Here is a 20543-nt window from a genome sequence, read left to right as displayed (position 1 = left end):
GAAGAGAAAGGAAGTGGGAAACCAATTTGAATTACAATTGAAAAGAAGTTGGCACAGAGGAAAAAGGAGTTTTAAAACATGATTGTACTGCTGTACTGTCATAGAAAAGGCTTAAGAAAAAAGCTTGCCTGTTTGCAAATAAGGCTTCATTTAAAAACAAACCCAAAACAAAATAAATCCCTTAAATTCCTCTATCAAGAAAAAGGAGGAGCATAAACCAATCTCACTCAGCTCCAATGAACAACCTAGACCATCTACAGATCTAACAAAACTCCTCAGCCAAAGGTATTTTCAGCAGAAAGTTCCTTGATTTGGACCAAGTTTGACAAGTTTCCACCTTGCTAGGCAAAGTAAATTCTGGCTTTGGAATGAGTTTTCAAAGGTCAGTAAGGAAATACATCAATTAGAGAAAGCAGCTAAAGGGATTGTAATCTGTGCATTATATATTTTTATTTTTATTGCATGTTCTTAGTTGATGACAAACACCCAAATGTGCTGGTGGTAGCCGGACTTGCATAACAGAAAAAACAAAATATGAAGTGCCATAGCAAGTTACAATACATGGAAACCTTACAAAAATCAGCTTTATGAAATTCTAGAAACAATGGCAGACAAAAATAATAAACCTTTCACAAAGGTAGCAGAAGTAACAATAAACACAATTAAATTACATACAGTTACAGAAAACTAACAGGGGCAAAAGACACTGTCTTGACATGGAGAAAGCCTCCTGCATGAAAGTACAAATCTGACTAGAATAACCTGAGGGATCTTTCAGAAACAAGGGAAATGGAGCAGAGAATGATTCCAGTGACAGTGAAACTGAAGAGTCATATTTAGTGAAAGCCGAGTAGAGGTCCTTGGACACTGAAAGGAAAACTAAAAGAAAAAACATAACAACATGCTTATTTTTATGTTAGGGCTAGTTTTGGACTTCTGTACTCATCAGGTAGGAGCTAGGGGTTTTGATATTTCAGGATTTTATTGCCTTTTTTGATTTCAGAGTGTAATAACAAATGTTTTTGTTTGTGTGTTTTTTGTTTGGCCGGGGGGAGGTTGGTTGTTTCTGTGGCAAAAGAAGAGAGAAGCTGCAACGAATTAATTTATATTCTGCTATGTAAATTACAGCTTCTCATGAGCTCATCAGCACTTGTTTGTTTTTAATATTAATCTTACTCTTTTGAAAACATCACATTAATGCCCTGTAAGGTGAAGTATCCAGCTGAACACTTTTTCCTTTCACCTACAGAAGTAAGGAATGCTGACCACAAAGGCAGCTGTAATCTGGCTTCTCGGTCTCAGCTGTTCCCATTTCCTGCCCCGTGATTCCCAAGGACCTGATTCAGGTGACTGCTCAGTGTATCCTCAACAGCCCCCAAATTTGTGGGAAACACAACTGCAAGTGTTAGAGCCCTGCAGTTGTGGGGGCAGCTCTCTTAATATTGGACATGCATTAACTGTAAAATTAGACTAACAAAAGTGTTAGTGAACAACTATCCCAAATTTTAATTGTAAATACATTTACCTTAGGAGCTCATGACCAAGACGCAAGCCTGGAGAGTCAAGAAACCAGGGCTGTACTCACAGCTCTGCTTTGGACTCGTCACAGGATTTGGAGCACAGCTTTTACTTTCTCTCACATCAGTATTTTTTACTTTAAGACCAACCAGGAAAACAATAATTTACTCCTCACAGAGGATGCATCAAGATTCTTGTTCATCTTTCTCAGTGAAGATCTCCAGGTATGGACAGTATTGTTTTTATTAGCATGCCTTTTGATTGAGTAGTGTACTCTGAAAATAACACAAAATGTATGTGCTAAAACATATGTGCTATTTTCTTTTGAATAGAATTGTTCTCTTTAATACATTCAGACATAGCAGGCCATATCCGTTAAGAATCAAATTCTGCTAGTAACTTTGAGGGCAACTTACGCCTGGATGGCAAACAGAGAAAAATTGTTACTTTTCTCATAAATGAGTAACTCTAAAAGGTTTCAAGAGATACATTGTTCATCTACATGGAGGTAATGCAGTTCCGATGCAAATAAGCGCTCTTCTAGGGAATATAAATCTATTCGGTAACCAGAAAAACAAGAGAAATCTAAGAATTTAAGAGAGAAAGGGATTTCTCTTTAGCTCAAATACTTAAGCATGTGAGAGGGAGTGTCCTTGTTAAAGCTTTTACTAGTCTAGCTCTTTAGCATGTCTGAAAATTCAGGTTTTGAACCTTGAGGAAAACTACCTTAGAATTTTTAATATATTTTTTTAAGGTTTAAAAAAAATTAGCAGGAACCTTTTCCAGTAATTCCTTATTATTGCTATTGGTGGGGAGAAAGAAGAATTTCAGGTTCTGTTTGAACAATATAAAGGTCATTAAACTACCTACTGGCTTATTCTTTTTGAATAGTGAAGATCTTATCCAGTTCACTTCCCTCCACAACCGGTACATAAAACCAGCTAAAACTTCACACCCTATTCACTCTTTGAACTTACCTGCGGAATGCAGGCTAGGACAAAAATATCTAGATGTGTAGTCTGATGTAAACTGTGTAATTAAGGTAGAATTGAATTATACCTGGGTATGCTTTAATCTTCTACTGTCTAAATCACTTGAATCATCAGGGGTGCAAACAGCTAGCTATAGTGTTCTATAGCAACAGCTTGTGTTCAGGCTGGTCAGCAGCTATAGCTTGTAGCATTGCCATGAAATCCTTTCTAGTCCGCTTCTGTGTACCTGGTTGGTTCGGTTCCTGTTGTTATTATCGCACAGTAGCTGAGGTGCTCTTCAGAACAAGCAGGGACATGTGTGGTCCTACAGGCAGATTACCTAATTAGAATAAATAAGATCGGTGAATGCCAGAACAGGGAAGAGAGAAGTGGAAGAGCAAGGACTTTAATTAGTACACTGGGCAGTTGGGTTTCTAATGCACTATTTTTTTTCCCTGAGTATTATTTTCATCATAGAATGAAATATATCGGGAAGTTTCACCAACTCCCTCGTTTCCCCTGCTCTCACTTTATAAAAGCTTGAGGAAAAGGAGACAACCCCCTACCTAGTGGATTTTTCCGTGGGAGAAAAGGAGAGGTTCCACAAAACCACTAGGAACTAGATTTAACAGCAGGACTTAATTGTAACAGCACTGAGCATTGTCACTTTTGCCTTCTAGGCACTTACTGGCCGAGTTACCAACCCAGTGTCCTCAGGGGCAAGAGACAAGGGAAGGGGCCCACCTGATGTGATTTGGATCAGCATCCACATGCAAAGTAGTGAGGGAAGTTCCCAGTTTCTGAATCTCAGCAGAGTTCAGGAGTTCGGCTATGCATGTGGCTATTTGACACTGTAAAGACTTAAACAGCTCAGGGCTGTTTCTAGGTATGCCTAGAGGCTTTACTGATGAGAAGAAAGATAACTGGGGTCATTAAGAGCCTCAGAAGTTAGGCAATGGCTTAGCGAGGAGAGTTTGAGAATCTAGATTTGGATGCCTAAAGAAACATGCAAGTTTGACTTTTTTTTTTTTTTTTTTTTTTTAAATGAAGCTAACCTTACGCACCCTACTTAACTGCCCCTGTATTTCAGGTGAAAGGTGGCAGGTTTGTCATTGGGATTAAAAGGTCTTTGGAGTGCTAGTTTTCATCCATACATATGATGCTTCTGTAGGTATGTGGAAGCAGAAGGGGACGTGTGAACTCAGCATAGTCCTCAGCCTAGCTGTCAAATGTAAAATGAGAAACATAGAACCAATCAATTAAAAATTAATAAATGACAGGTATGAAAGTGGTACTAAGTCTGCTGGAATGTTAGTGTTGGTTACTAAAACATTAAATTAACACCCAGTCTGCCAGTGGGACCAACCAAACATCATGATGTCTACCAGAAATTTGTGTCAAGAAGTAGCGGCACCAGTGAGCCTTGTGAGAAACTGTGGGAGATGTACAGAAGGTTGGTTAAAAAAGAACAAGATTACCAAGGCAGATACAGGCTGGAGAATAAACTAACGCCCTACCTACGTTACCATGGAGTGGGTCTGTGGTTTATTGCTACTGATAAATTAGTAGGAAGTAAAGGAAATTTGACTTTGAGTGGATGAAAAAGTTGGTCATAAAAAAAATCAGTAAAAGGCTTTTGCCAAGTAAGTGAAATGGTAGTTAGCAAACTACATCTGTAGCTACAAACACTGGGTACTAGCTGTCTTTCAGCAAGCTGTTGGTGTTTTAAGTGTCACCTTGGTCGAGTCTGAACCTGACTAAAGCCTCTTGGTCAGAGCACCATGAGAAATACCATCTAACCTTTTAACCTTAAAAATAAGTGCTTATCTCATCTCCTGATATCAAAAAGTACTGCTTATTATAGTAGCCTGCTTCTACTCAAAAGGAAAGGAGAAATTAAATCCAAAGACTGTTAAATATAATCATGCATATTACTAACAGTGGCCTAAAATGAGCCTTTAATTGCAAATCTCAATGTGTCTGTCATTAATCAAGCATTCGTTTAACTAGAACTTGAAAGCGGTATTTTAGGTTAGCTAAAACTGGTATTTTATATGTATATAAACATCTTTGAGGCTACTGCCTAATCACTGCAGTTGGTATAGCAAGAATCCGCATCAAATACCTGCCTGAAATGCCTTCGCAATGCAAAACCTAGAGGTGTCAGCAATCTGTATCTGCATACCGGTGGCCTGGTTCAGTGGTCAGACTTGGTGAGTCTGTCTACTTGAAACCATGCTTTATAACGTATGTGGAAGGGTGACCAGTGTGTTCACGAGGTTCATAACGAACCTGATAGCTGAGGAGTTAAGACTGATCAGTCTCTAGTTTAAACTCTGCTTAAACTTAAGCTAAGATCTCAGTTCATTTTTACTGCTACTTCTCTCCTCGCTCTAAAATGCAGTGTCTACAGGCGTGGCTAACTGGCCGTCACAGAAAGAGCAGAGCTCCAACCTAGCTTTAAACTCACTGATTTGAATAGCTTTAGACGTTTATCTGTGCTCATCAGAGGGTAATTCTACGTTGTGGCTGCAGGGTAGCTGTACACAGCACACAAGGTAGATGAGGAGTGAGTAAGACTCATATTTTCATTAACACTGAGTAGATAAACACAAATTTGGGTGGTTAAACACTGTTTTCTTTTTAGACTACACAGTTTGTATCACTAATGGTCTTAATCTGATGTTCTTTCTCTTGCCTGTTTTGATCCTATAAGAACAATAGTAGATCAGACATACTGTAAAATCAATCTGGTCCAAAAGAATTATAAATAGCGGGGAAAGATTCAGTGTACAAAAGAATGCACCAGATAGCCTTAATACTGCATTATACAAAGTTCGCTTGTTATGAAGTGAATAGAGAAAAAAATGCCACCACCCAGACTTTGTAGCTTTCCACAAAGTTCTAATAAGAACCGTGATATAAGGGACAATAACTTATTATTCGTCATAGTAATTTGTTAAAGTGCTATGAACTTAAGACATTTTGGGCAGGGCACAAAGAATGGAAAATCTTAGCAAAATGAAATAATGATCTCCTTTCATATAGCTCACTGCGTGAACACTTCTATAACAACTCTAGAAGCTTGTTGTAGTGAATTTAACCAGTTGGGGGACCAGGCGTGTGTAATGGCATATGCAGTCATAAAAGAATTGGTAGACTGCTCGAAGCATAATCAGCTGTGCAGGTTTCATGCTTCTAGAAAGAAGTTTAGAAAGGAGAGACCCATTCAGCTGACAGCTGTTGGGGAGGGATACAGCAGAGCTTGTTGTACTTGCTGTGCAAATGTAAACTTCTTACTACAGACTTCCCACGGGAAGGAGGCCCTAATGTGGAAGGACTGCCACTTTTGCCTGATTTAACCCAGGCTTTTCCAAGTAGCAGTCATCTGAAAATACCTGTTTATCTCAGGCTCTGTAGAGCACTGAGGAACTGCTGACAAGTGTTGCCAGAAAGGCAAAAGAAGTCCGGTCCTAAAGGTCTAGGAAGCACAATCCACTAATGAATTGAGCTTTACACAGCATTTCTGCACATTTCTTGGTAAAATTTAATTATGTTAAAGGAGAGCAAATCGCTGGCCCAATTACATCGCCCATCTATGGCTGAAAGCAAGGACTGGATGCAATATCTGTACAGCTTTCTGCTGTGCGGTGCATACGTATCCCTTGTTTTCAGTTTGAATTTCAGGTATGCCAGAATGACTGGAATAATCATGACCCAGCCAAAGGGCTGGGTCACCTGAAGACCTGGTTTCAGGATTGGCAAATCAGCCCAGAGACAAAGATGATAGCTCTGTAAGCAGCAAGAGAGCTGAAGACTGGTTTCCTCTGAACTTGTACTGACTGACTGACTCAAGCATAGTATAGGAAGGCTGTAACGTTAGTTTATTCTTTCTTGGATATCAAATAATCTATGTAAGATTCAGCATTTTTCTCTGTCTTTGGGAAAAATCTCTGTGCAGCTTGTGCAATTTTCTATAACTGTCTAAGAAGGATTTGCATCTTTCCCTAGATGGTTGATCTTAGAATCATAGAATTAGTGAGGTTGGAAGGGACCTTTAAGATCATCAAGTCCAACCGTTAACCTACCCTGATAAAAACACCACCACTTCTAAACCATGTCCCTAAGCACCTCATCTACCCTTTTCTTAAACACCTCCAGGGATGGTGAATCCACCACCTCTCTGGGCAGCTTATTCCAATGTTTAATAACCCTTTCAGTGAAAAAATGCTTCCTAATATCCAATCTAAACCTGCCCTGACATAACTTGAACCCGTTTCCTCTTGTCCTATCACTTGTCACCAGGGAGAAGAGGTCAGCTCCCATCTCTCTAAAACCTCCTTTCAGGTAGTTGTAGAGGGTGATGAGATCTCCCCTCAGCCTCCTCTTCTCCAGGCTAAACAACCCCAGTTCCCTCAGTTGTTCCTCATAAGGTTTGTCCTCCAGACCCTTCACCAGCTTTGTAGCCCTTCTCTGGACACGCTCCAACACCTCAATGTCCTTCTTGTAGTGAGGGGCCCAAAACTGAACACCGTACTCGAGGTGAGGCCTCACCAGTGCCGAGTACAGGGGGATGATTACTTCCCTAGTCCGGCTCACCACACTATTCCTGATGCAGGCCAGGGTGGTGTCGGCCTTCTTGGCTGCCTGGGCACACTGCTGGCTCATACTCAGCTGGCTGTCCACCAACACCCCCAGGTCCTTTTCTGCCAGGCAGCTTTCGAGCCACTCCGCCCCCAGCCTGTAGCGCTGCACGGGGTTGTTGTGACCCAAGTGCAGGACCCGACACTTGGCCTTGTTGAACCTCATACCATTGGTCTCAGCCCATCTGTCCAGCCTGTCCAGATCCCTCTGCAGAGCCAATCTACCCTCAAGCAGATCAACATGCCCCCCTAGTTTAGTGTTGTCTTCTAACATCCTATTCTGGTTTTAAGTTTCTTCTCAGCCTTTCTCTCCATGAAGGCAATAGAAGTCTCTCTTCTCTGACTAGCTGCCAGTTTTCACGGTAGGAATTTGCAGTCTTTGAGGCTATGACTGCATATGAAATCTGGCTGCAACTGATGAATGGTTTTAAAAGCCCTTCTGTGGGAAGGAAGGTGTAGGCAGTGTGCTAGCACAAGCCTTGTTTTCCTGGAATTTTAGGCCTCTGCATAGGAAGCCCATATAAGGTTGATATGTTATAAAAACAGCCCAGCGCAGATGAGCCTGCAAAACACTCTGACACCTATACTTCTGTAATTCTTGGCTATAGGGACACAAAGCCAATCATCACTTCTGACATCTTAATTTTGTTATTTGGTTTGATATCTCTAAAGGGACTTAACTTTGTAGAGCGCAGATGTTCATAACTCAGAAATGGGCCTCTTGAAGATGATCTCAAACTGAACAACTAAGCTAACTTTTACATTTCTTAAACTCTCTGGGGGCCCATTTCAAGTGTGGGTCAAGTCCTGCAAGACAGCAAAGGTCTCCTGGAAGCTGTTCAGTTCTTTCTGAACTCACTATCTTGAAGAAGGGTTAGATGGAACTGCTTTCTCATGCAAAGTAAACTAAAAAGCTTTGCCAGAAGATCAGTGTGAGATACAAAGGGAACACAGTGCTCATGTAAATAAGCAGATATAAAGTAACTCCTGTGCACCTAGGTTTGCTGTTTCCTCTTTACAGCTATTTTGGCTCCACAGATATGCTAGTTATGCCAGCCTAAGCCTATCTGCTCCAAATCTTGTCTTTGTGCACCTAATGGTTTCGGGCTCCCTTTGCAGTACTTCTCTTGTCCTGCATTCCTTGAAAACGGCAACATTTCTGCTTTTCGCTAGCTTTTGGGTGTCTGGAGAAGACTTCAGTCATTCCTTCAAACGTGCACAGGCTTCTGACAAGCCTAAAAGCAAGTGTAAGGATTTGGGGATCGCTCAAACGTACAAATGACTTGAAAGCAATTCAAAGTTGTCTCTCCCTCCTGCAGTTAAACAAAAACAGTTGCCTAGACTGAAAATGTACAGTACCCGTAAACTCCACTGTTTAAAAATACGAAGCTCTCAGCATGATGTAATACTGTGCTTGTTTCTAAACTTGGGTGTTGATTTCCATGCCAAAAGTTATAGATGAGTCCTGTAAATGCTAGCATTTGGCCCACCCTTTCTAGCTCTTTAAACTACTAAGCATTACATTTTCCCAAGAGTAGGGGTAGTTGCAATTTACCACAAGCATTTTCTCCTAGAGGCAATTAAATATTACCAGTTGCTTCATGTACCACACAGAATCTTTTCACTGGCAATGTGAGGCATTTTAATCCCTGAATCACTGTCCTTTAACAAGCATTTTAAAATCTTTACAGATCTCTGATTGATTATATTTTACAGAGTTCTTAAATTAAGACATGCATACAAGTAGTAGTATGCGGGCAGCTTTCAAGTGATATAAGATTTGGCATAACGCCAGACATGCTTCTACCAGTGGCAGTACCAGCTGCTATTGTGGTTGATGATGGCACCTGGCAAAAAAATATTTGGGAACACCCTCCCCTCCAGCCCTTCTCTAATCATGGATAAGTACTCTTTGGAGAGCATTTTGAGATGGTGGTTCCCTTAAATGCTACAAAGGTCTTAAAGGCCTGGCTAAAATGTATTAATTTTACAAGAACAAGGGTTTTTCAAATGCGTTAGGCTTTTGACAGCTTATCTCAGTTTATCAACTCCAACATAATATCTAATAATTCTATGTGGGAATATCACTGTCACTTTAAATTCCTCTCGTAAACAGAGAAACTGTGGAATTAGATCAGTAACTTCCTGCTCTATGATGTTTCCGGTTGATGCTTTTGGTAATATATTAAGCTACACAGTGAGACTTTCCCATCAATTTCTTTTGCAATAATAAGTTTAAAAAGAAGTATGTACATTAAATGAAACCAGTGGCGTAGCAAAGTGACTCCTAAATATTTGTTACTTGCCTTTTACAGACTTACTTTGCTGTAAGATGTTTGCTTCATGTAAACACCCCTTTACTATTCCCCGCCCCCCCCCCGCCAAGTGATTAAAATCACTGTAAAAAGAATAGTATGCCATCTCCTCCTTCCTCCCAACTTTATCTCTGGTTTTCAGAATGGGCTTGAAAAACATGAACTGCAAAAAGCTACTTCTGTTGTTCTGCGCACTAGACTGTTCTGAAAACTCCAGCAAGCAAGTAGGTTTTGATTTGATAGGAACTGACCAGTACTGTTGAAGCCAATGAGATCAAATTATTCACAGCAGCTTCTCTAAACATTCAAAATATCACAAATATATATGAGCCCCTTTAGAATTAGCCACATAGTTCACAGTGAGAGCTAAAAAAAGTCTGCTTAGAAACATCTTCTGTGGGTATATATGTGCTGCTACATTATGTGCTGCTAAATTATGAAAAATATCTTGTAACTGCACAAGTTTTTACAGGCTTCATTAAAATATTTAAAAACCCATAAAATATTAATTTAAAATTCTGCTAAAATAATGCTTTTTTAAAAAATCTCAAGTTTGGATAACTGACTCCATAAGATGACAACAACTCTAGCAAAAGGACAGATTTAACCAAAATTTCTCTTAAAGAATTGCAGGACTTAAACCCGGGAGTCCAGTGCACTATCTTTTGAGTCCTGCATTAACACAAAACATTATTGATCGGATGTCTCTATTTTAGTTCTGTAACCTGACAACCCTAAATACTTCTGACTTGATTAAGTGCGTGGAATATTTTAAAATAAATGTTGTAATTAGCATGAGATTGCAGTTTTCTCAACAGCCTGAAAAAGTTACTAAACTGTTGAGGAGTTGCCACTTAAGCAGTGTTTTTTGTCATTAGATGAGCTAATTAATGTCAGTCAGCCAAAGACTAAATAAATACTCATGTAGCTGAAAAGTCCATATAAGCACACGAACTGAATCTGTATGTATTTCTGCTGGTCTGAACCTGCCTGTTCCAGACTGGTCATACCATTTCAGGAGCAAGACCAGCCAACAGTATAACCAGGCTTTCAGGCATGGTTTGTGCTGTTGCAATCCAGAAGAGATATTATCAAGAACCTGTAGCCTTGTTTGTGCCGGCTCTACCAGCATTAACAAGGGAGTAAGATGTTCTCTGATGTTACCTGCAGACTTTGAGAGGGAAAACTGGTATTTGCTACTCCAATTCACCAGCATTGCAACCCGTTCCCTCTTGGTGTATTGCTGCTATATCTCTTTCAGCTTTAATTTTACATTCAAAAATACTTTTCCTGTGAACTGTAAATCTAAGCATACATATGAGATACAGTCTGCAATGTCTTGATATTCCAAATGCTTTTATGATGCCGACTAGCAAGTTCTCAATAAATTAAAATTTATTTTACCTACCAAATCTGGTTTCAGTTTGTAGGTCAAAGGAAGGGAATAAAGTACGGAGTACAGGGTTGTTACCACAGAGGAGGTCCAAGATTGTCTAACCTCACGGCTTCTGGGAATGCGATCAAGGGTGAACTGGAAGAGAGCATGATAAGCTGAATTGTTATTTTTCTAAGGATGTTGTTGCTCTTTCTAGAGTTACTAGATCTGTCTGTGCCAACGTTTTTTAATTTTTATTTTTTAAAATCTAGTTTTGAAATGTTTGGGTATGAAACCTCTTCTTAGATGCCTTATTCGGTGTCATGCTTAGCGCTTCTGGCAATAAAGTAAAACGAAATACTAGAACTATAAATCTATTTTCTAATATCTTCTAAGGTTACTTTAAAACATTTCTAAGTTAATAAACAACTCGGCTAGAGCAGCTTCTCCCGCAGTATGTTAACGTAGTGCCCCACCTCGTGGTCACCGAGACACAAGTCTAGGGCTGATCAGATGCAACCCAAATACGGTGACTCTTCTGGCTCTTGCCTGTTTAAATTCTTCGTGGATTTACACTGCAGAAAATGTAACAACTTTTCTCAGTTAATGTCCGGTGCGTACTATTAAAAATGCAACAGCAAATATCACTATCCTTTAAATGAGTACTCAATTAGTATTCAAAAGATATGCAAGATGTATACACAAAATATTTGCATAAAGAAACAGGAAAGAGCATCATAGCGTTAAATTAAAAAATAGTTTAAGAAATAATTTTCTTTGTTCTTTCTCTAGGAAAAAGTAGAGATTATTCACTGTGTGTAAAAGGTATCAAATTAATAAAACTCAGATGTTTTCTGCTTGTTTCAGAACACAGTCAACCGTTAACAGTAGTTAGGCTTCCCGCACTCTTCACAGATGGCTTTTACGTTGATGTGAAGGAACTACCCCTAAGAACTATTGCTACATCAGAAGGCAGTTCTGATGTCAATGAAATTTTTGACTGTTTAAATGAAAAACAAATATAATGGCTGCAGTGCACTGTTCATTGGCATTGACACTGTTTAAAACTGGACAACGGTCACTATCTCGCTTCATATGGGACACCGGGTCATTGCTACTCTGGCAGAACTCAGATTGGGAGCAAGAGGCTCTAAATATCATTAGAAAGACTGAAAATTGCCCAGTTACTTCAAATGTACCATTGCTAATTGTCATAGCTTAGCCCTGGTGATTTGTGATCAGGGAAGATTATGTTGCCAATAGCTGTACAGTAAATAAAATCTAAAAATCAGTCTTTAATAGGAATAACTGGGTCTTTTTAATATATAAGGTAGAAAATTAAAAAAAACCACTTATAAATGCAGAACTTTAAGTTAATTTTCTTCACTGAAATTATTCTGTTTCATTGTGATAAGATTCTTTAATTGTGGTGATGCTGGCAAGCATTAACAGATGTTACAAACTGGTTGTTTTATGTTTTATTTGCAGGTGTTGAAACTCCGATTGCATTAGTCTGACAACAGAATATGGAAAAATAAACATGCCCCCTGCTCCCCATTCAACAGGATTCTGGTTATCATCACCTCTCTATTTCTTAAAGCTTTGGAAGAGATCAGCTGATAAAAAGAAATGCTGTAAGTGGAGTTTAGACCCTTGCATAGTATTCAGTCCTGCAAGAAATATGTGTAAGGTAGTTTTAGGCAGACCAGGTTTCAGTGGAATTATTCAGGATGGTCCCTTCACTGTAAGAATGGTGTTAAACAATATTTACCAAAAAAATATATGTGATTTTCTTCATCACAAAAACCTGATTTCAGCAAAACTTGGCAGGGACCCCAAACAGTATCAAAGTAGACATTTACTTGTAGAATTCAAGTAAAGATCAAACTGATTTTATCTATGCTCTTCAAAAAACACGCTTGAAACTTTGCACATCAATGTCTACGTCATATGTTAGGACTTCAGCCCGCATATCAATCAACACTTAAATATTAAGCTGAGAAACAAACCCAGATTTTTGTTTGTTTGTTTATTTAAAAGCCACTGCCAGATACTTCTGCAATCCCAGCCTCTCACCTGATGGAGTACCATTAGTATTCCAGACAAAGGTACCTCCTGCATCTTTTGCTGGAAAACTGCCTAATATGTCTGACAGAAACAGACAAATTGCTCCCCTATCTTCTATGGTGTCATATTGTTGCATTTATTTTTCGTTACATCTTTAGTGAAGTCAGAAACCTTTTTGTTATTTGAAGATAAATGTTCCAAACTGGCAACATGTAATAGTTGACTGGGCATTGCAATTTCAAAACCAGTGATGTACTCCTTTGCCTAGTCAATATTGTTGTTTTGGTAGCATGCGAGAAAAAGTAAGTGGAAAATTGCCACTGCTGTGAATTACTATAAGATGCTCAATTGAATATACTGCAATGCTTGCAAGGAAACTGGGTTTATGCAGTTCTTCTCCCTGCTGAGGAACGAGATTTCTTAGCATATCATCTCTCATGAAACATAAAATGGAAAAGAACATGCAGTCAGATGAGCATTATGTAAAGGTTAGTTAATCTGGTTGTTCATCTTGGACATGACAAATAGGGTATAAGATCCGGTGAAGAATTCATGTTCTTCAGTCAACAAATCTAAGCTGTCTTTCTGCTGCTAGAGCAGGTTCTCTATGCTGAGTAACAGCTCTGGGGGCATCCACGTAGAATAGTTGTGGTTACAGGCTGGGGTAACAGAGAACAAAGAGGCAAGTGATAGCAGGACCCAAGACTTTTCATAAGAGGCATCCTGGATTTTGTTGGTTTTTTTGTTTTGTTTTGTTTTTTGTTTTGTTTTGTTTTGTTTTGTTTTTTTAAGAGCCTTAGTGGGTAGAGGTGCAGCATTTTGCTTCTTGTAAGCAAGATGCTCGTTCTGGCTTCCATTCCTTCTCCCTGAATATTGTAACTTTTAGAACTGGGCTAGACCACAGATCAAAAAGAGGAATTGATTAGATTTGTGGTTTTTTACATGAGAATTTGTTAAATGTGTACACTGATTTTTCTTAGGTATTATTGTAAACTGTCTTCTGTCTAGTCCTTAGTTCTGGAAAAATTTACTTCCTTGACAAGATGAGGAAGGGAATAAGCATGGGTTGAAACATTCAGTCTTTTCCCTTTTGTTTATTCAAAGCTGCAAGAAGTAACTCACACGTGATTTTTAAATGCTTGATGATATCCAGCATCCCCAGTGCCAAAACACTTACTATGTGAAAGCCCACTCTGAAAGTTAGCAAATATATGCTATAGGCATGTGACCTTTACTTTCCAAAATTTATCTTCCATTTTCACTCTATTTTTGCTCGGTGGAAAAAGAATGGCCAAAGGAAAATGAGCATTTGTTATCCAGACAGCAAACTCAGATGCAGCCAAAAATGTTCCTCTGGCTTTCAGTGTTGAAGGAAAATATAACTACGTGATCTGTTAGCAGTTGGAGAGGGCATGAAAGGGAAGCTGCTTAGCAAAACTAAGTGAACTACCGGAAAAGTGCATAATCCTTTAATATTCAGAATATGTATTTTTAAGAAATTTAATAACTTAGGGTTGGACATTTTTCAGATAAGTGAGTATAGCTGTGTGAATGACTAATTACCAAACAAGACTCCTCTGAACAGGAAACACCTCCGGTAACTTTACTAAACTTTCATCCTTGGTGCACAATGAGAGAAGAGACTGCCACGCAGTTTTAACTAAGTCATCCCCACTTGATTCAGCAGCTTGTGGTAGGCAAGGAATCTTCGTTTTCCAAGGTGAAAGTGGGGTAAGCAAACTTAAAAATGTCATTCCCAAGTGAGCCTGTTGTTCACCTTAGCAGCGGTTGCTTTACATTAAAAGGGTTTATTCTGAAGATCGTTGGTACCGAGTCCTACAATCTTTTGTCCCAGTAGTGTTGCTGAAGACAATAGGAATATCGGAAGTGCACCATGTGAATTCAATACCACCTAAATATTAATTTACTGTGTTGTACTACTTGCTCAAAAGGACTAAGATTTTTGTAGTCAGAACATTTATTTCCATTGTACTTTTTCCGATTTCTAAATAAAATTCTTTCACTGGACATCAGTTAACACTTTAAGTCACCAGAGTCATACTGCTGTCTGTTAATCATACAGCAAACTTGCTCAAAGCAATCAAACACCTGATAAAAAGATAAACAAGATATTTTAATGATTTTTAGGAGTTCAGCATTTGCTCCGGTCATCAACCAGAAAACTACCTGACATTAAGAAGTATTGCATACTTTTTAAACACGTGTAACTAATGCTTAATTTTAAAATCCAACCAAAACAGTGTCTAGAAACCCACAAAAATAATACAATTTCAATTAAGGTTTTCTTAAATAAAACATTTTTAGATATTCTTTCTTTCCAAAAAATACATTCTGTCACTGAGGGAAATTCCAAACTAAAAAATAAATGAAAAAAAAAAAAAAACGCACAATTTTTCTGCCCCAGTATTTTTGTAGCTACAAATAACGCTTCAGTGGCTAGCTGGTTTACACAATTAAAAAAGATTTCTTTTCAGCATGCCTTTCTTGAGCAAGAGATACCCTTCTTTGTGCAGTAACTTTCAGTATAACTATGTTCCCTAACTAACATGTTAACAGGAGGTAAAGACCATTTTAAGAAAAAGTAAGGAAGGTGGTAGTGAAAGCTGGTAGCAAGAATGGCATTTGCTATTTTTAGGTGTGTTTACTTTGCATTTTCAGTGTCTCTCTAGTACAACATTAATCAATAGTGTTTATTTAGTTCAATTTTAGAAACGTAAAAACCAGTATGTACACAACGGCACCTTTAGCTGAACTGAATCACTTGGTGCAAGTGATTATACCTAGAAAATCAAAAGTACCTGCTGATCTTAAAAATATCCTTTTAAAGAATCACTTCCAAATTGCCTTGAATTAGAATGTCATGTTAAGGTCATTTTATTTTACAAGAGCATATTTAACAAGTTACCTGGGAATTGGAGAATGTTTCAGCCCTTTTTTGTTCAAAAGCACGTATTTTAGCTTCGCTCATCTTATCTGAGTCTGCAAAAATATAATGTCTAGGAGAGTACGACTCTGACAAACAGCTAAGTAACCTCAGGATTTCTGTTGTGTGCCCACCTGTAAAAACAAAATAAACTGCAGTTAGCATACAAGAAATTTTGTGACTTTCAATTTCCTCAGCTGAATCGGTCACTTCTTCTAAACTTATTAGTACTACTATTATCAGTGACACTCTTCTGAGAGTAGAGGATTCGATTAAAGGATGGCTGAGACTGTTTAAGTAACATGAAGAAAATTGAGCTCCCACTGAAACCATGTTGATGGAAGTTTTTCAGTTAAATGAGATTGAACCAGGATCACACAGAAGTATTACATTTGTGTTTAACGTGTGTACATGATGCAAAAACAACTGGGCAAAGAATAATAGAATAGTTTGGGTTGGAAGTGACCTTTAAAGGTCATCTAGTCCAACCTCCCTGGCAATGAGCAGGGACACCTTCAACTAGATCAGGTTGCTCAGAGCCCCGTCCAACCTGACCCAGAATGTTTCCAGGGATGGGGCATCTACCACCTCTCTGGGCAACCTGTGCCAGTGTTTCACCACCTTCATTGTAAAAAATTTATATCTACTCTAAATCTACCCTCTTTTAGTTTAAAACCATTACCCCTTGTCCTATTGCAATAGGCCCTGCTAAAAAGTCTGTCCCCATCTTTCCTGTAAGTTCCCTTTAAGTACTGAAAGGCTGCAGTAAGGTCCCCCCAGAGCCTTCTCTTCTCCAGGCTGAACAACTCTGGATGGCATCCCGTCCCTCAGGTGTGTTAACTGCACCACTCAGCTTGGTGTCATCTGCAAACTTGCTGAGGGTGCACTTGATCCCACTGTCTGTGTCATTGATGAAGATATTGAATGGTACTGGTCCCAATATGGACACCTGAGGGACACCACTTTTCACCTATCTCCACCTGGACATTGAGGTGTTGACCACTACCCTCTGGACATGACCATCCAACCAATTCTTCATCCACTGAACAGTCCATCCATCAAATCCAACTAAGGGAGGAGGATGTTGCAGGGGACCATGTTAAAGGCCTTACAGAAGTCCAGACAGACAACATTTGTAGCTCCGCCCACGTCCACTGATGTAGTTATTCTGTAGTCCATACTCAAAAGCCATACCATGGGTGCAATGGTCAAAATGAAGCCGGACAGGAAGGATCCGGCTCAGAGCTGCACCATGGAAGCAGCTCTCCCACTGAGCCTACCGGTGTTCAGACCTATGACCCGCAAGAGCAGGGGCTGCACTATCTCAGCTCACAGTACTGAAATCGAGCAGGCAGCCATTTCACTCTGCAGCTATGCCAGTGTAAAAGCTGAGTGCTGACAGAAGGAATAGTCCAGCTCCAGCCAAGTACTTCAAACATTGCCTTCGAACGGGTGTTGACAACCTTCTAACTGCAAGGTGACTTTGTTCAGGTAGCTAAATTGGCACTAAACTGGGGAGAAGGGGAGGGTGTACTTATTGTGTTTTTTGTGAGCAGTGCTATTTTTTATTTATTTATTTATTTTCCTGAACTGGAGTTACAGGAATACCTGTAACAGTGGAAGAGGAGAGAGGGAAGATAAGATCATGTGCGTAGGTAAAGTGGAACCAGCTCACCTTTCATCTGTTGGACTGGATTGGCTTAACATCAAACTGCACCCATAAGTATGTGCACAACTATTTACTGGTTGTGTTACTTTTCACTCTGCTGGAAGCTGCAGACCAAGATGGTAAACCAAATGTATTCCTGCTACCTCCTGCTGCCCGGTGTCATTAGCCTCCTAACAGACCTTTGCTACACATGTCAAGCACTCTTGGCTGGCAAACAACTGACGAGAGCTATGCTGCTGCATTAGATACGAGAGTCTGATGCCTTTCCATAGAATTTGATGCAGTATTTTTCAAACCTTTTTGGAGAGATTGTCTCGTGAGCAATGGTTTGTTGAAGCTTTCACAAATTTCAATGCAATCATCTGAATATTCACAGAAGAGCAGGAGATCCCTACTTCAAAAAAGTCTCAAAGAATAGGCTTGAACATTATATCAGTCTTAACTGACTTATGAATTATTTCACCTGGTAAGCTTATGTATGGTGAATGTATTTTTTTTTTAATGTGTACAAACTAGATTCCAGAGGACCAAGGAAGTGCATTTCCAGCCCTGGTGGAACTAAAGATGACCTGAAAAATTATAAAACTGCCAGTAAAACTCAGATTGCAGAAAGATCCTGGGATTATTACTCAATTAGTCGGTGCGCAAAACCCACAGGGATACTGAGGTGACGAAATCAAAGCTTGTCTGGATTTGTCAACTGCAAATTTCTGAGGCAGTCTAATCTTTTGGGGCAAATTAATTGCTCCGCAGCTTTGGGGAGGTAACAAGGAGTAGCAGATGTGTGTCCCCCCTTAGCGTGGGGTGACACACCCGGACAACAGTACTGCCTCTGACAGACCTAGGAGAGACTCTTGTAAGTAATCCACAGAAATGCGGTTTGGGTAAAATTACTACAAAATGTCATGTATGTAAGAGGGGTACCGATCTTTGGAAAGCCTTGCCCTGAATCGCCATTGATAATTTTCTGTCAGAAGACCAAGCAGCTGCACAGGTCCTGCACCAGTTTTAGCCAATATATTCGTTAACGACTCCGGTGACAACCCATGTGCCCTCTGAAGGAAAGGTTCAGAAACCAAAGGGTCAGACAGAAATACGGATGAAATTACCCGAATAAAGACGAAGCTTAACAATTGCTCAAATCAAGAACGCAAAAACCCACGGACAGGCGGCGGCCCCGAGGGAGCCCGACCCTGGACGGAACCCCCGGCAGCGGGCCTCCCCTTAGCCCTGTACCGCCGCGACTACAACTCCCGGCATGCACCAGGGCACGCCACCGCCCGCCGCCTCAGCCCTCGCTCCGCGCTGCATGCCGGGAGCCGTAGTTCTGCAGGCCGCCGCCGGCGCTCTGCGATCCGCTCCCGCTGGCGGCAACCCCTACTCACCGGAACCGGCCACCACCAGCAGCCTGAGGGGAGGTGTCCGCCGGCCGCCGCGCCTCCTCGCCAGGAGCGCCAAGGGGACGAGCAGTAAGGGGAGGAGGAGGAGGAAGAGGGCGACAAGCAGAAGGGGCTCCATGGCGCGGCCGCCGCCGCGCCGCCGCCCGGCGCATAAGCAGGCGGTGACAGCTCCCGGCGTACGGCAGCCGGCCTGGCTCAAACCTCCCCGCCTCGCCAGGCGCTACGCGGGGACTGTGGTGGTGGTGGCGGCGAGGGAGCGGGCCCGGCCAGCGGTACGAGCCCGAGCGGCGGGCGCTGAGGGGCCGGCGGCGGTTGGGCCCTGCTGGGGCGGGGGTACGCGCTGCCGCCTGTCCTCGTCGCGGGTGGGCGCCTGAGCGGGGCCGCGCCGTTGCCGTCGGGTGTGCGATGCGTGTTCGCGCTAATAAAGTGTGAGGCGCTTCCGAAGCTTTAAAAAAAAAAAAAAAAAAAAAAGGCCGCGTCTGTGCTCCTGTGCGTGTTCGAGGAGAACTGTCGTTTGCCCACCGGAACAGCAGAAAATGGCCTTCGCCGCTTCAGCTGCTGCTCAGGCGGGACCCCGGAGCTCCCGAACGCTGCCCTGCGGCAGCGGGGGCGAATAGGTACCGGTGCCCTCATGGCACCGCATGCTGAGCCGGTGCCCTGGTCTGCCCTTTCTGCAAGGGCCGCAGGCAGCCGAGAGGGGGGTCTCACGGCTCTCATTAATTGGTAAGTTGAGAAATACCCGCTGAAGAAGTAGTCATGTGGCTCTGCTGGCACCGACAGACTCCGGCGGGAATTTGCGAGCTTGCGCAGGCATGGTCTTTAATCCAGGTATGTATGCTCACAGGCAACTGTAATTTTACATAGCTTATGATAAGGCATAAAATGAAAAATACTAGTATTTCACTGCCTCTCATGAGTCTTGTTTTCGTTCATTTTAATACTCTAGTTTTTCATTTCAGTAAGAAGCGTGGAGCAACAGCTCAGCACTCTTTTTCATCTCTGTCAGCGGCCGGTCTTTGTTGGCGAGATTGTGATGATTCAGCCATTGGACTAATTGCAGATGAGATGTGCATTTGCTAGAAAGAGTAAGATTTTACATTTTATGATTTGGAAAGAGTAGAGTTTGTTCATCGTTGCCCTTAAATTATCGGGCAGGGAGAAAGGCCCTCCTCTTGGCCTGTGAATCAGGATCAGTGAACTCTAGAACTTTTTGGAGTGGTTTGACACCATTGCTTCATGGGGTGCCTTGTCAAGCATATGAAACACAACAGCTGTGCACTTATACCTCAAGTGCACAAACGCAATAGATCAAACACATTGCAATTCTGCATCTGTCTGCTGTGGTTTCTCTGGCTGTTTTTTTTCCTCAAGTTTGTTCTGAACAAGTTGGACTTTTTCTAACCCTGCCAGACTTGGAAGCTGAATGTTTCTTTCTCATTTTTAGCAAGAACTTGTGCCAGTCATGGATGCCAGTGGTAACTGAATAATTTACAAGTAAAATATATACTTTCTAGCTACCCTTTGCTATCTTAGGATCTGAAGTAAAGTGAATGTTTCTGATTTGTCTGTCACAGTTCTACAGATTATGTTTTTCTTTACATCAGTGCAACATACAATTTTGCAGTTGTTTTAAGCAGACAC

The 20543-nt window shown here is 41.0% G+C and overlaps 1 protein-coding gene across 1 annotated transcript; it reads right to left on the bottom strand.

Annotated features, from left to right (window-relative positions):
* Window positions 1-431: 431 nt before the first annotated feature.
* On the bottom strand, window positions 432-19725 carry ALG14 (ALG14 UDP-N-acetylglucosaminyltransferase subunit). Its single transcript, XM_082483263.1, has 5 exons — window positions 18888-19725; window positions 15816-15967; window positions 10856-10978; window positions 2737-2829; window positions 432-879 (listed from the first exon to the last, which is right to left on the bottom strand). The coding sequence occupies exons 1-4, from the start codon at window positions 19018-19020 to the stop codon at window positions 2815-2817; spliced, it is 423 nt and encodes a 140-aa protein (XP_082339389.1). The 5' UTR covers window positions 19021-19725; the 3' UTR covers window positions 432-879; window positions 2737-2814.
* Between the last annotated feature and the right edge of the window lie 818 nt (window positions 19726-20543).

This window comes from Vanellus vanellus, assembly GCF_965231255.1.
Source record: "Vanellus vanellus genome assembly, chromosome: 5".
In the NCBI taxonomy this organism is placed as follows: Eukaryota; Metazoa; Chordata; class Aves; order Charadriiformes; family Charadriidae; genus Vanellus; species Vanellus vanellus.
The sequence above is the reverse complement of the archived record's forward strand: the minus strand, read 5'-3'. Positions and strand labels throughout refer to the sequence as shown.

Coding starts and splice junctions, on each gene's coding strand:
- ALG14 (XM_082483263.1), bottom strand. CDS start 19,020: ATGGAGCCCCTTCTGCTTGTCGCCCTCTTCCTCCTCCTCCTCCCCTTA. Junction 15,968..18,887: donor GCTGGTGGTGGCCGGTTCCG/GTGAGTAGGGGT, acceptor TTGTTTTTACAG/GTGGGCACACAACAGAAATC. Junction 10,979..15,815: donor AAACATTCTCCAATTCCCAG/GTAACTTGTTAA, acceptor GCTCTCTTCCAG/TTCACCCTTGATCGCATTCC.